Below are 13811 nucleotides of genomic sequence, written 5' to 3'. Positions count from 1 at the left end.
CTCGATGATTATTGAATTGACTTAGTTTTAATATATTCATGTGGGCATCTTGATTTTCATATGTACATATAAACTTATATTTTCATAAATATTCCATTTTTTTATCAAGTTGCTTTTTGAAATTATAGTATCTCTTTATTTATTGGTAATCTAAAGTTGTAGTTATTACATCTATCCAACATATACTTACAAATATGTCTATCCACCCTTGATGAAGAATATAGTAATCATGATGAATGTGATTGGTTTTTATTGGTTGCAGTTCCAATTGTAGAAAAATGAATGTAGATTTCATTTATTTTGTTTTGTTTTATTTTTTTCATGATGGTTTAGATGGGTGGGTTGATTTAGTAAAAACTTGGGTCTATTTAACATTTCCCTTTAAAAAATATATAAGTAACAAGCTAAGTGATAATTGAGTTCTAAATAAATTTGATTAGAAAGTAGAAGTATTTACCATAAATAAACTATAATATCAAAATATCATAGAAAATATTGCAAAATTTTTATATATGATTAGTTAAAGTTTTTAATTTTTTTTTAATGATTTTTTCAAATATTTCAAAATATTGTGCCATAATCATTGTTAAACATTTCAAAAAAATATCAAAAAATATCAACCTATCATACATCATTTAATACTTATTCAATTAAGAAATTAACTAAAATTAATGGTTATTTAAAAAAATATAGAAAATAGATACACATAATCAAATTCTAATGGAAATTATAGTAATTATGTCTATGATTAGATATTTTTATAGGTAATTTTCCTAATTATCTTTTATTCCAAGTGACTAAAAACTTGAACTACAAGTACATTTGTGCAAGTGTAATTATTTAAGTATTTATATTTGTTTTTATGTCTTGATATTTTTTGCAATTTATATGTAAAAATCAATTTGTGCCTTGATCAATTTTATTCTTGTAATTCAAATACATCTTCATGAGTTTTAGCACTTTTCATAATCAACAAATTATCTATTTGTTAGAATAAAAAACATAAAAACTTATTGTGTTCTATAACTTTCTATTTGTTTTCATACTCTACAACAATAGAAAGAATTGAAATTGAGATAACTTTAAAAATTCTTTTACAAGTATTAGTGATAAAACAATAGTACTAAAAAAATATATATATATATTTGAATGTGGTGTTCGTAAATTAGTAATAAAACAATAGTACTAAAATATATATATATACATATATATATATATATATATATTTGAATGTGGTTTTCGAAAATTAGTGATAAAACAATAGTACTAAAAAATATATATATATTTGAATGTGGTTTTCGAAAATCCAAATTGTGCATACCGACACATAAAAAAAATAGTTGCATTTCCCTGCCTTCCTTACAAAATACATTTAAAATTTTCTTCGTACCGTGAAGAATGCTCCATTTTTCTCATCACCACTGAGAAAAGGGACACAGACCCATAGGACTATTGGACTGTGAAATGGTGAAACACTATCTCATGCAATATTATAAAACCAATGAAAGTGAGAAGAAGGTCGGGGAGAACAAAAAGTGATATCTCAAAGTTTTAAGGCATACTAATGAATGCTGCACCACTATTACAAATTTATGCTGCTGCAAATCTACCATCCAAGAAAATACACAGAAGGGGAATCTACATTCAGATTTAAGACAACAATCGTGTGCAGAATTGGACTCCACAAACTCAGAAGTCTAAGGAATTGAATAATTCTCATTAATGTATAACACAATTACAGCCTAAGATTGAGTCTTGGCAGCCACTTTCTCCTTGGACTTCTGGATCTTGAGAACCTTCTTAACAATTTTCTGCTCCTCCACCAGAAAAGCCCGGATAATGCTGAATCACACAATGATTGGAAAATTAAGCAATAACTAAACATCACATGTTAAGTGTAGACTAAAGAAATTGCAACAACGCATTATGTCTATAAATCATGAAAACTTCAAAGAATAATCCTGTCCCAGCATCTCTTGCCTAAAATTACCACTAGCAAATGCGTCGCCAGGTTCAAGAACTATACCAGGGAAAATCAACAAAAGAAAGTAAAGTGAAGGCGTGTAACTATTGCGAGGCTATCCTCACCAAAAAAACTCACTTATCTCAACCACGTTCTAAATGTACACGAATGAGCTTCAGGAAAAGAAAAAAAAAAAAAAAAGGGAAAGATAAAACTAAAGGGAGTGTTCGAAAGAGCATACCGCTCACGAACTGCAGAACCAGACATGTTGCCTCCGTAAGCCCGGTTAACAGTTTTTCTGTGCCTGTGAAGGCGAGATGTCTTATACTCCGTGGGCCTCAAGTGAGGAATCTGTCAGTTAAAGCAAAATTTAGGGTATGCAAGGAGGTGATAAATATTACAACAGACTCAACAATACTCCGTTCGATAATAGGAGAAGTTGGACAAGCAATACTTCACAAGGAAAAACATAAAAGCCAACCCCATTTTCTATTTCAAACGACTAGAGCTTTCCAAGGAGCGGGCGACACAGATACGCATTCCCAACCACCATTGAACTTGACTAAACCCTAAACTTACACATCAAAGTCCGCCCGACCTAGACAAGCAAAGCCAATAAGAGATGGTACTAACCCCAGCAATGCGCTTTCCGGTAACTGGACATTTCGGGCCCCTCGCCCTCTTTATGGCTGTCTGGAAGACATTCTTACCACCTACACCCCGAAACAGGCGAACAATTCAGTCCATTCATTGCAATCCCAAATTCCTCTAGTCGGAAATCCTCCGCTACTTCAAGCGCACCAATGAACACAGAATTTCCAATGATTCGAAATACCATATCCTCAACAAGTTCTAACAGCAATGCCGACCATTAGAAAAGCTGATAATACTTGTTTGACCTGAAAATCACACGGAAATGAAGCAAAAAACTAACCAGGGGTTTTGACCACGCGGGTCTGATTGGACTTGGAGGCGTAGCAGTGACGACGACGGTAGGTCAATCGCTGAACCATGATGGAAGACCTCGGCGAAGGCTGCTTCTGCAGAGATGGCGATGGCGGGACGCAAAGAGGGCAAGCAATGTCTTTGCTCTCCTACTGCACGCCGCCCGAACCCTAACTTCATTCACCCATTTCTCACCTAAAACTCTCCCATGACACATCCATGTACCTGTTCCTCTCATTCCATTAAAAACTGTTTGGATTTATTCTACTTCTTCTCTCTCTTTTTCTCAAGGTTACATTACAGATCAAGTATCAATGTTATGAAAACAAATAATAATAATAATAATATAATGATGATAATTAATGTATTTTTCTTAGGGAAATGTTAAATAGACCTAAGTTTTTACGAAATTGATTCACTCATCCAAACCATTATGGAAAAAGTTAATAAATAAAAAAATAAATAAAAATTGAATTTAGATTTATTTCTTCGCTATTGGATCTACAACCAATAAAAACCAACCACATTCATCATGATTACCATAATCTTCATTAAAGATGGATCTATTTAGTATAAGCATGGATCTATTTAACATTCATTTTTTATTATTGCTAAAATAAGAAAAATAATAAACTTACAATAACATAAGAATATTTTTCTTTCTAATTAACTAGATAGAAATTAAAATTCAATTTCGGTTTAATATTTTCATTGGATAGTTCATAAAAAATAAAAATAAAATACAAACTACATAAAACTATGTTTTTTAGACCAATAATATAAAATGAATGTTAATATAAAAACTACATTTGAAAAGTGAATCCAAAGGTTCACTAAACCTTGTGTAGGTAAGAAAAGAAAAAAAAATATCATTTAAATGCACTTTATTATTTTACGTTTAATTAAGGACAACTTGGAACTATGCAATAATGATTAGAATAAATAAAAAAATAAAATCTTAATATAACCAAAACATTCTATAAAACATATAATAATCAAAGAAATATTGTCAAGTTTTAAAATCAATTTCATCACAAAATAAAAACAAACATGTATGATCTAAATGACATAATTTATTAGAATATGGAAATTCAAAAAATGTTTATACCAAGGAACGACTATGTTAACTTATTTACTACAATAATAAATAAAAATAATTTTCAATCTCATAACTACAAAAAAATAAAATCTTCTAAAAAAAATAAAGAAAAAATACTCAAAATTTTTAATAAGAAAATATAAAAAAAATAATAAATAAAAAAAGTACATAGAGTATTTGGAATTGCAAAGTGGTGGGATAAGAGCACTGAAAGCTCCAACTACTTTCAATACCAATTGCTTTTAGTTTTGTGGCCATATCTCTAATTTCCATACTTGAAACATCTTAATTGAACAGAAAGTTTGGCATGCAATCTAGTGTTGTGCCATAAACATCTTAAGTAGTAATTTGGATAAGATTATATTCATGTTTTTTCTTTTCTAGGAAAGAAAATAAACCATGTCTCCAATAATACAACCTTTTTTTTTAAGCTTTTAGGATATATATATATATATATATATATATATATATATATATATATATATAATACAATAGAAAAACCATTAGTTCATTGCAATGAAATATAAGTTATCCATACCTATCAATATCCATGAAGCACAAAGATATGAACTCAACCTCAACCCTATTCATTTATACATGCATCTCCTACCTTGCCTTCAAACTTCCAAGTTTAATTGCAATGTTAATATAATCTATGAAATGTAATTAATTATCATTTCTATTTTTGAATAAGAAAAAAGACAATTCTTATATTTTCTTAAAGTACTCCTTATAAGAGTGTTGTTTTTTATTCAATATCAAAGTTTTTTACAAGTTTTTGCAAAAACAATTGCAATATGTGTTGAAGATGAAACTTTGGAGGAGCAAAAAATAATATGTCAAATGCTTAAATACTTGTAGTAAGAAATAAGATTAATAGTGCAAAGCCTTAACACTAGTCACATTTGTATTTTGTTTAATCATTGCAGCTGCATATATTCTTAGAATTTTGGTTCTTATAGATATATCTATAAGTTTTTACAAAGTATCTATTAAATCTTTTGCTACTCTATTACAATGTTACAACATATAATGATTGCATAGATAAAGAATCACATGCAAGGACTACCAAATAGAATGATTAGATTAGTACAAGAATACAAAATTCTTTAAATGCTTTGTGACCTTACCAAATATTATTTGTTAGTATTAAAGTTTATGTTAGGACTTCCCTACATATTTCAAATAATATAAAGCATTACTATAATCTATCTAATTATTTATATTGGAAAAAATATATCATATTGTAATTAAAAATATATGCTATTTTTTTGGACAAACTAAAATTTGAAGTAGTGGAGTTCTTTTTTCCTATGGACTCTATTGTCAAAGCACCCATGCATGTAGAAAGCAATGGATCTATCTTAAGTAGAATCATAGTCATTATTGTAGTGTATCTATGGTGCATACTTATATCTCAGACATTATTTTTGTATTGTTTTGTAGAACATAGAATGTAATGCAAATGGCAACAAGATTGATTATAATATAGTATTTTGCATCAAAGTAGATCATTTTATTTTCTAAAGATGTAATTGGCTATATGACTTCTGATCCAAATCAATCATACTCTATAAAATAGATATACTCAAAATAAATCAAATGAAAGAATAGTATCATAATGATGCTATAGTTTCTGTCATTGATCTCATTGTGATACATGTGTAAGAACTTTCATGTTGTAAATGAGATATTGTCATGAAATAAGAATTATTTCAGAAATTAAACTTTAATATTTTATAAGACATTTATTTGATGAAGTTATTATTTTATACATGGTTTATTATACTTATATTTGATTGCTAATAAAAAATATTTTATATGATAGCAATTATATGATACATTAAACTTTGATAATCAATAGCTTTTAAGTTTGAATTAGAATGAATTATTTTCTTTATTTTAAAAAAGATTAAATAAAGATTAAATAAAAAAGAGAGATGCTTAAATTTAAATTGTGCTTTATGAAGAGGCCATAACAAAGGTTTGTATTGAAATGTAGAATATAATAATTAAATTCATGTAATTTTTATAGAACATGGTAGAGATATTATAAATGTAAAATTAAAAAAATAATAAAAGGAAGAAGAAATGTGAGAAACTTGTCTAAAAAGACAAACATTTGAAAGAAGAAATGAACATGATAAATTAAAAAATATATATTAATAATAATAATAAAATAAAAATAATTAAAAATAGACCTTATTTATACTATTTTAATATTATTTTTTAGTATCAAGGTTTTAGGTTGTATTATGACTTTTAATAGGGCCTCTTTAAAACATATGTTTTTATTCATCTATAGTAGATGAAATTCTAATTTGTATATAAAAATAAAATAAAAAAGAGCCATATCTTTCTATAATAAAAACTTATAATCGACTTACTTATCATACTAAATTAATATTAATTATACTAATCATAAGTCATAATCTATTCATAATTTTAATTCCACTATAGTACATAATCACATCTTTTAAATTTTGCTCTGTACAGTCTTAAGATTAAGGTTGGACTTGTCCATTGTTAATTTAGACTTCATAAAAGATAGAAGGTGGTTCTAAACCAAGTAGTGATATTGTAAATATAACCATCTTTCACGATCCTATGCAATGCCTAGTTGAAACTTTGGACCATTGTGAATTTGATATTGGATGTTTTCAAGTCAACATCTATGATGTGTTTGAAACAATAGTAGCTATCAAAAAAAATACTCAGGTTGCATCTCTTGATAACTACTTGGATAATATTTTGGTAGGTGTCGATCATCTGCTTGATTTCATTGAGGTGGCTATATTCCTTTTTTTGGGCAATTTTGGCCCAGTTTAGGAGATCCAAGCTATGAAGTGTTGTAGCTATGGACTTGGCAGTGCATCAGAGCAGAAGATCATGGTTAAGTATTATGTCTAAAAATAATGTAATAAGATACTTACTATATTTGGTAATATCAAGCTACCTAATTTGTGGTACCATTATTGGAGTCAAAGTGGTGTATTTTAAGTTAGATAAATTATCTAGCTATGTATATTGTTGGCTTTCAATTTTTACTTTGAAATTTTTATCAATAATTTGTAGCATGGCATTCAATTATAAATATAAAAATCAACCAATATTTTTTTTCATGTTTAAGAAAAATCTAAATATAATAATTATTCCAACTTATTAGCTTTAATAAAGACTAAAATGTTAAAATATTCAATTATATTGAGATATTTCTAAATTTTAGATTTTTTTGAGGTTGTATAAATAATCATATAAAAATAATAATAATAAATTATAGGACTATATATAAATAAATAAATAAATAAAAATAAAATAAAATAAAAGTTAAAAAATTAAAAAATTAAAAATAAGATAAAGAAACCATAGATAATATGTAGCAACATAAGCATGTAATGTACTTATAAAAATTGCAATAATTTATTAAACTTTACAATGGTATTTCTATCACACATAAAAGATTGTATTATAAACCTTGATGTCTTAAGAATCCTAGATTTTATTACAATGGCAAAATAATATGAAAAAAAATATTAGGTAAATTCAATGCAACATCAATAAGTTAGTGCAATAGGTGATACAAAAAGAGCATGTCAAATTGATATTAGTAATACTAAGAAAATTATATTAAAAAATTAAAAATTAAAAAATAAAAAATAAAAAAACAAATGTGTCAAAATTTCAACTAAATGGTATAGTATATGAAGTCACAAAAATATGATAGGCCAATAATGTAACAAAACTATCATTTCTATTTTTTTATATGTTTGATCCAAACAACATTAATAATTAATTTATTTAAAAAATATATCAAAATAAAATAAAAAGCTACATCTTTCTATGATATTGATATATTTAATAAAGATTAGTTTTTTGAATGGAAGTTTCTTTTATTTGAGCTAAAAATATCTTTGATAATATTTCAATAGATGATAGAAATAAATCTAGTATTTTTTTTTATTGTAATATATAATCTTAATACCAATATTAATTCATATCAAAGCTCCATTCCTTGCTATAATAGTAGTATAGTGATTCAATTTGTAGCATTAGTAATTTAAGAATTAAACTTTGATACCATGTGAACAGATAATAACATAAATACATCAATACTTTCTTACAAAAAAATAGTTTGATAGTATATTACACTGAAACACTTCAAAAATATATAAGAAAATTAAGATACAACTTCTTGATATTTTCAAATCTATAATTTCTTGTTTTGATATAAAGAGGTAGGTAAACATATTTATTTAACTTTAAATTGACTTCTATCTATAATAATAAATCACATAGGCATATATTTGATCTTCAAAAAAAATCCTCAACCAAATTGTATCACTAATGGTATCTATAATCATATTGCATAAATACTATGATAAGCAATTCATCTCTTTTTGCATCAATCACTTGTATATGTCTAATTTTTAATACTTAAACTTTTGTTGTTTCTTTAATTTATCTTTACAAAAAAAAAGATACTCCTTTTTATATTTCTAAAATTTAAAGTAATCAATTTTTGGTGTATTAGAAAACCTTTAGCTTAAGCTTGTAACAAAGATCAGCTCTAATCTCTTGCACTAATTGATCCTTGAATAAAAATATAATAGAACCAACACATACAAACCTCGAAATCATGTAAATTGCAATCTCTGATGTGTTATATTAAATGAGTCCAATTGGTTTTCATTAAAGAATATGAGATCAATGTAACTTTTAATAGAATTATATATATACAAATATAGGCTATAAATGAATACATCTAAATTCATGGCAATGGCACATAATTCAAGGGTCACATTAACTAATATTTTAAGCCATGTAATTCATTTTTGTTAATAAAGAAGGTGCCTTAAATTCAAGTATTTACATCGTGAATATCCAATATATCAACAACTTGGCTAAAATCCTATTCTTTATTCTAGAAAATACTTGTGATTGAATGAATCATTTTTATTCTTTTAATGTTACTTTCAACAAAAGAAATTGGAAAAAAAAAAATTACCAATATACATCTTGTAATTAATTATAAAATACAAGTAATGCATAATATACACCAATATCATAAGCAATGAGCTCTTTCAAAATTGACATGAATTTGAGTACTCTACTCTTGCATTAAATACATTCTAGTAGACAAGCCACCAATTTTTTTTCTAAGATGGCATTGAACACCTTCTTAATACCTTGCCTTGTAAACATAATCTTCAATCCTAATAACAACTAGGTTCTCAACTCTCTATGCACCAACTTCTACAGCAAATATATTTGACAATCTCAAATTTTGTTGAATATCAAAGATGTTCTTTTTGTGTCATACGCTTCCAAAACCAATAATACTATTTGATTCAATTTTTGCTTTAGTTTTGCTTCAAAGATAAAGATATAACTAAATACCAAAAGAATAATCTGTTTGTTTATGCTCTTGAAAACTCTACTAAGTAGCACTTGTTGTAATTTCTCCATGAGGGGATATCTACTACTTGTAGTATTATTAATATATGAAAAAATTTATTCTTGTTCCACTATCATCCATAAATCCTTCTTGTAGAAGCATAATGGCAAAAGATAATCATCACTTTTCATAAAATATATATTTTTGGCTATTTATGCTACTACTTTCTTTATGGTTATATGCATTATTTTTTCAACATGATGTAAGTCTATAACTTGGTATAAGACCATTAAAAAGATAGTACTCATAAGCTTGAGGATTTATATAGCCTCATGTGTCTCGCACACAAATGTTAATTTAGACAAGTTCAAGTTTTGATTGAATTGCTATACACTCTCTATATGAATGATAATGGAGCTAGCAAGATAGTTTATATCTAATAAGTAAGATGCCATAGAAATATCTATACATGTCATATTATAATCTAGGCTAGGATTTAATTTTCTACTTAGATTTGATGACAAGCTGTTGTTTTAATTATTGATAAACTTTAAAAATTGAACAAATATGAATTTGTTAATAGTAGCTAATGTAAATTATATGTTATTTATAGATGCATCAATGAAAGTGCATTAAAATTTATTTTTGTGGAGAGTGATGCTTTTAACAATGTGAAATAGGACCAATCTATTTAGAAAAACTAAAACCTTTCTAATCCACAACAACATAAAACTTCATCACAAAGTAAGATAAAATAGATCAGAATAAAATCAAATAAAACTAAAAAAAATAGGACACGAAAGATAAAATTGAGCAAATGAAAATAGAACACAATATAATTGAGTAAGAAGATGCAAAATTAAACTTTAATAAGAGAAAAGGTCCAAAGTCATACTTGACCAAATGTCCAAAAGACCTTAGTCAATCCTATTTATATTTTATTCAACAAACTTAGAACTTTTTGGAATATTTTTAATAATGGATCCCACTTAGATAACCACTGTAAATTCTTTTTAGAAGGTTTTATCATAGATTCTACCTAAATAACTATCTTAAGCCCTTTTAAAAATATTCCATGGTGGACTCTATCTAAATATCTATCTTAAGCTCTTTCTAAAATATTCCATAATTGATTCTATATAATTCACTAATCTAGCCTCACTTCTAGAAACTTCTATAATTTTTCAAATATGATTCTAACTATCTATTCCTATGTCTCAACAATACAAATATCTTATCTATACTTCATTATAGTTATTCTCCCTCCACTAATGTAGAACATTCTTCTTTTGCTTCGATAGTATTTTCAAATTATTTCTTCACGATGGATGAGCTTTAATGTAGGTTCTTATATTGTATAGTAGATGGAATAATTTTTTCAAAGAATTTTGCATTGAAATTGTAGATGTCTACTGCCATGGCAAAGATAGCAATGCTCCAAAATGTTGTCCACTTCATACTCTTGTTGGTCATCAACTACAACTACTAGTAGTAGTGGTTGGTATCAATCTAGAAAGTCCTTTGGCTCAATATGAAATTCCTTGAGTTACAAAACATAGAAGATTAAATGGACCTAAGTATGTAGCAAAAGCTCAAGGCGATATGCAACATCAAAAATCAGTACAGAAATGTAGAAAGGTCTAAGCCACCAAGGTATCAGTTTATCACATTTGGATAGCAAGTAGCAAGTTAGTATTAGAGAGTAACACATGATTATCCTTTTTGAAGATCTTGTATTATTAATAATTATCCACATACTACTTTTGTCAATTTTGTATAACAAATTGGCAATACCATGCCTCTTGTAATGATGATGTAAGTCATTGTATAAACTCATCTATTATCAGATTGTTGGTGTTGATGGGACAATGGAGAGTTGTTGGCATAATTGGATGTTGACCAATGTTAAAAAAAAATGGTGAATGACTAAAACTTATTTGAATACTATTATTGTAAGAAAATTCTAAAGGCATCAAATATTCATCTTAGTCATTATGATGAACTACTACAAATGATTGCATCATATATTTTAAGATCTAATTTGTATGCTTTATTTGTTTATCTGTTTGGAGATGGAAGGTTATAGACATGACAAGTAATGTCTGTAGGAGCTTGAACAAGGCTTGCCATAAACTTCTTGTGAAGCGTGGATCCCAATTTGAAATAATAATATGAGGTAATCCATGATGACAAAAGACAATATTGAAAATGACTTATGTAAGTGTTGAGGCATCAATATCCAAGTGCACTATTGCCAAGTAAAGTTGCTTCAAGAATTAGCCTATAAATTAGGCAATCATGGTGTGATTATGAGATATTTGTGGCAAACATGTAATGAGATCCATAGTCACTTACTTCTAATGTATTGTAGGTAGTAAAATTGGCTGTAATAGTCCAAGAGATACTGCATTGCATACTTTATTATATTGACAAGACTTGCAAGAATATATAAAAGCTAAAACATCACAATCCAAACTTGCCTAAAATCATGTCTTTGACATCTATTCTAAAATCTTTTCTCATCCTAGATGTCGAAATATTGGGATGTCATATCCTTCTTGAAGTATATACATTTAGAATATATCATTATTATGTACATAAATTTGCTTTTTGAAATAGAGGAAGCCATCACTAAGATTATAATCTTGATACTATATATTACCCACCTTCAACCAATCACTAACCATCTTGAAATAAGCATCCTAATATATAGTATCCTTCTATTATGTCTCTTTCATTAGATTTGAAATGATATTATTAATAATAGTAATTTTTTCATCATTTTTTAATTTGGCCTTGAAGTCTAGTATCCATGATAAGTTGTTTGGCACAATATATTGTCATCCTTACTTGTACTTAAGCTAGATATCAAAAAGTTGTAATTATTCTTCTTAACAATGATGTTATAATTTTATGTTTTTCAGATGCAAATTGTGTAGTAAGGATCAATGGTCAGTCCAAAAAACCATTGTCTTTTCCAACAAATAGTGTTGCCACATCTTTGTCGTATATACAATTTCTAATTGCTCTCAATTTTATACAAAATAATTGCACTCTGTTCCTTTGAGCTTGCGTGATTCATACGCCATGAATTGAAGGCTCCTATCAAAGTCTTGTTGAAGGACCAGTCCAATAATAAAGTTAGAAGTATTAGTCAGAAGCATTAATGTTAAGTGTATAAGGAAGGTTGAAATCATATGGTTGTTATATTGAAGCAGTAATAAGTGCCTCCTTTAATCTATCAAAGGTGCTTTAATGCTCTAGTTTCCATTCAAAATAGGGCACTCTTTTCCAATAGGCTTGTCAATGAGGCACCAATGTGTCCAAATTACCAAATAAAATAGTAATAATATCTAGCGAGGCTTAAAAATGATCGGACTTCAAAAGCATTCTTGGAAGTTGGCCAATCCTCTACTATTTTTACCTAATCTTATTCCATATGCGTATCTTTGGATGACACCACATACTTCAAAAAAGTAACCTCTGACTTCCAAAGTTCACACTTTGATTGCTTGCAATAGAAGTGACTATCTTACAGTCGACATAATATTTTTTGTAGGTATTACTCATGCGCTTCAAAGATTTTATTATATACTAGGATATCATTAATGAAAATAATTACATACTACTTCAAAAGATTTCAAAATAATCTATTCATGTGACCTATAAAAGAGGCTAGATTGTTCATAAGACCAAAAGATAAAAACAAGCCATTCAAAATATCCATAGTACATACAAAATGCCATCTTTTTTATATCACCTTTCTTGTGATAGGTATCTACCAATAGCCACTCTAAAGGTCCAATTTACTAAAGGTGGTTCCACCTCAAAGTTGGTCAAAAAGATTTTCTACGTATAAAAATAGATATGCATTTTTAATAATCTACTTATTGAGGCATTGATAGTCAATGCAAAGTCAATGTCTACCATCTTTCTTAAGTGTAAAGAATATAGGTATTCGACATGGTGATATACTTTCTCAAATGAGGTCCTTTTCTAATAGTTCGTCCAATATCTTTTGGAGCTGTTTAAGTTCATTTGGTACTAAGCAATAAATTAGCTAATTTATCAGTTTGGCTCCAGATAATAGTTCAATTTGGAAGGAGGTACCTCAATCAAGAAGAAAGCGACTAGGTAGGTTGGTTGAAAAGACATCTTGATATTTTTGTATGAGTTTTTTTGTCCATTCTATTCCTTAGGCTCTCTTTTCTATCACTAATACAAGATTTAGAACCACCATATATACCATTGCTTCTGTTGTATTTGCTTCTTCATAAAGGTCATTGTCATAAGTAAGTCTTTAGCTGTAGATTATTTTTCTTTCCTACTCAATACAAAGGTACAAAGAGTCACTTTGCATCCACCATCTTTGAAAGAAATTGTCCTTGTTAGCCAATTAACTTGCTTAT

The 13811-nt window shown here is 27.6% G+C and overlaps 1 protein-coding gene across 1 annotated transcript; it reads right to left on the bottom strand.

The window, feature by feature from the left end:
• Positions 1-1696: 1696 nt before the first annotated feature.
• LOC112288777 (large ribosomal subunit protein eL34) lies at positions 1697-3017 on the bottom strand. Its single transcript, XM_024533326.3, has 4 exons — positions 2898-3017; positions 2597-2676; positions 2205-2314; positions 1697-1842 (listed from the first exon to the last, which is right to left on the bottom strand). The coding sequence occupies exons 1-4, from the start codon at positions 2974-2976 to the stop codon at positions 1743-1745; spliced, it is 369 nt and encodes a 122-aa protein (XP_024389094.1). The 5' UTR covers positions 2977-3017; the 3' UTR covers positions 1697-1742.
• Between the last annotated feature and the right edge of the window lie 10794 nt (positions 3018-13811).

Source organism: Physcomitrium patens, chromosome 11 (genome assembly GCF_059467195.1).
Source record: "Physcomitrium patens ecotype Gransden chromosome 11, ASM5946719v1, whole genome shotgun sequence".
In the NCBI taxonomy this organism is placed as follows: Eukaryota; Viridiplantae; Streptophyta; class Bryopsida; order Funariales; family Funariaceae; genus Physcomitrium; species Physcomitrium patens.
Note: the sequence above shows the minus strand (reverse complement) of the source record. Positions and strands in the feature narration are given on the sequence as shown.